We start from the raw sequence: 503 nt of genomic DNA on the forward strand, positions 1-503 counted from the left end.
CTGCTACTTCTGGTTTCTTAATCTCAGCAGCGACCTCTGGTACTGCTACTTCTGGTTTCTTAATCTCAGCAGCAACCTCTGGTACTGCAACTTCTGGCTTTTTGATCACAGCAGCGACTTCTGGTACTGCTACCTCTGGCTTTTTAATCTCAGCAGCAACCTCTGGTACTGCTACCTCTGGCTTTTTAATCTCAACAGCGACTTCTGGTACTGCTACATCTGGCTTCTTAATCACAGCAGCAACTTCTGGTACTGCTACTTCTGGTTTCTTAATCTCAGCAGCGACCTCTGGTACTGCTACTTCTGGCTTTTTAATCTCAACAGCGACTTCTGGTACTGCTACATCTGGCTTTTTAATCTCAGCAGCAACTTCTGGTACTGCTACTTCTGGCTTCTTAATCTCAGCAGCGACCTCTGGTACTGCTACTTCTGGTTTCTTAATCTCAGCAGCGACCTCTGGTACTGCTACTTCTGGTTTCTTAATCTCAGCAGCGACCTCTGGC

At 46.7% G+C, this 503-nt stretch overlaps 1 protein-coding gene across 1 annotated transcript in view; it reads right to left on the reverse strand.

The window, feature by feature from the left end:
* Position 1: 1 nt before the first annotated feature.
* The window catches only part of LOC106869541 (obscurin), a gene marked incomplete at its 3' end in the record, with an annotated part of 380,350 nt that continues 379,848 nt past the window's right edge, over positions 2-503 (reverse strand). The window contains exon 162 of the mRNA XM_052970280.1: positions 2-497. Coding sequence (XP_052826240.1) covers positions 2-497 — 496 coding nt within the window. The remainder of the gene's footprint in view (positions 498-503) is intronic.

Source organism: Octopus bimaculoides, chromosome 1 (genome assembly GCF_001194135.2).
Source record: "Octopus bimaculoides isolate UCB-OBI-ISO-001 chromosome 1, ASM119413v2, whole genome shotgun sequence".
Classification (NCBI taxonomy): domain Eukaryota; kingdom Metazoa; phylum Mollusca; class Cephalopoda; order Octopoda; family Octopodidae; genus Octopus; species Octopus bimaculoides.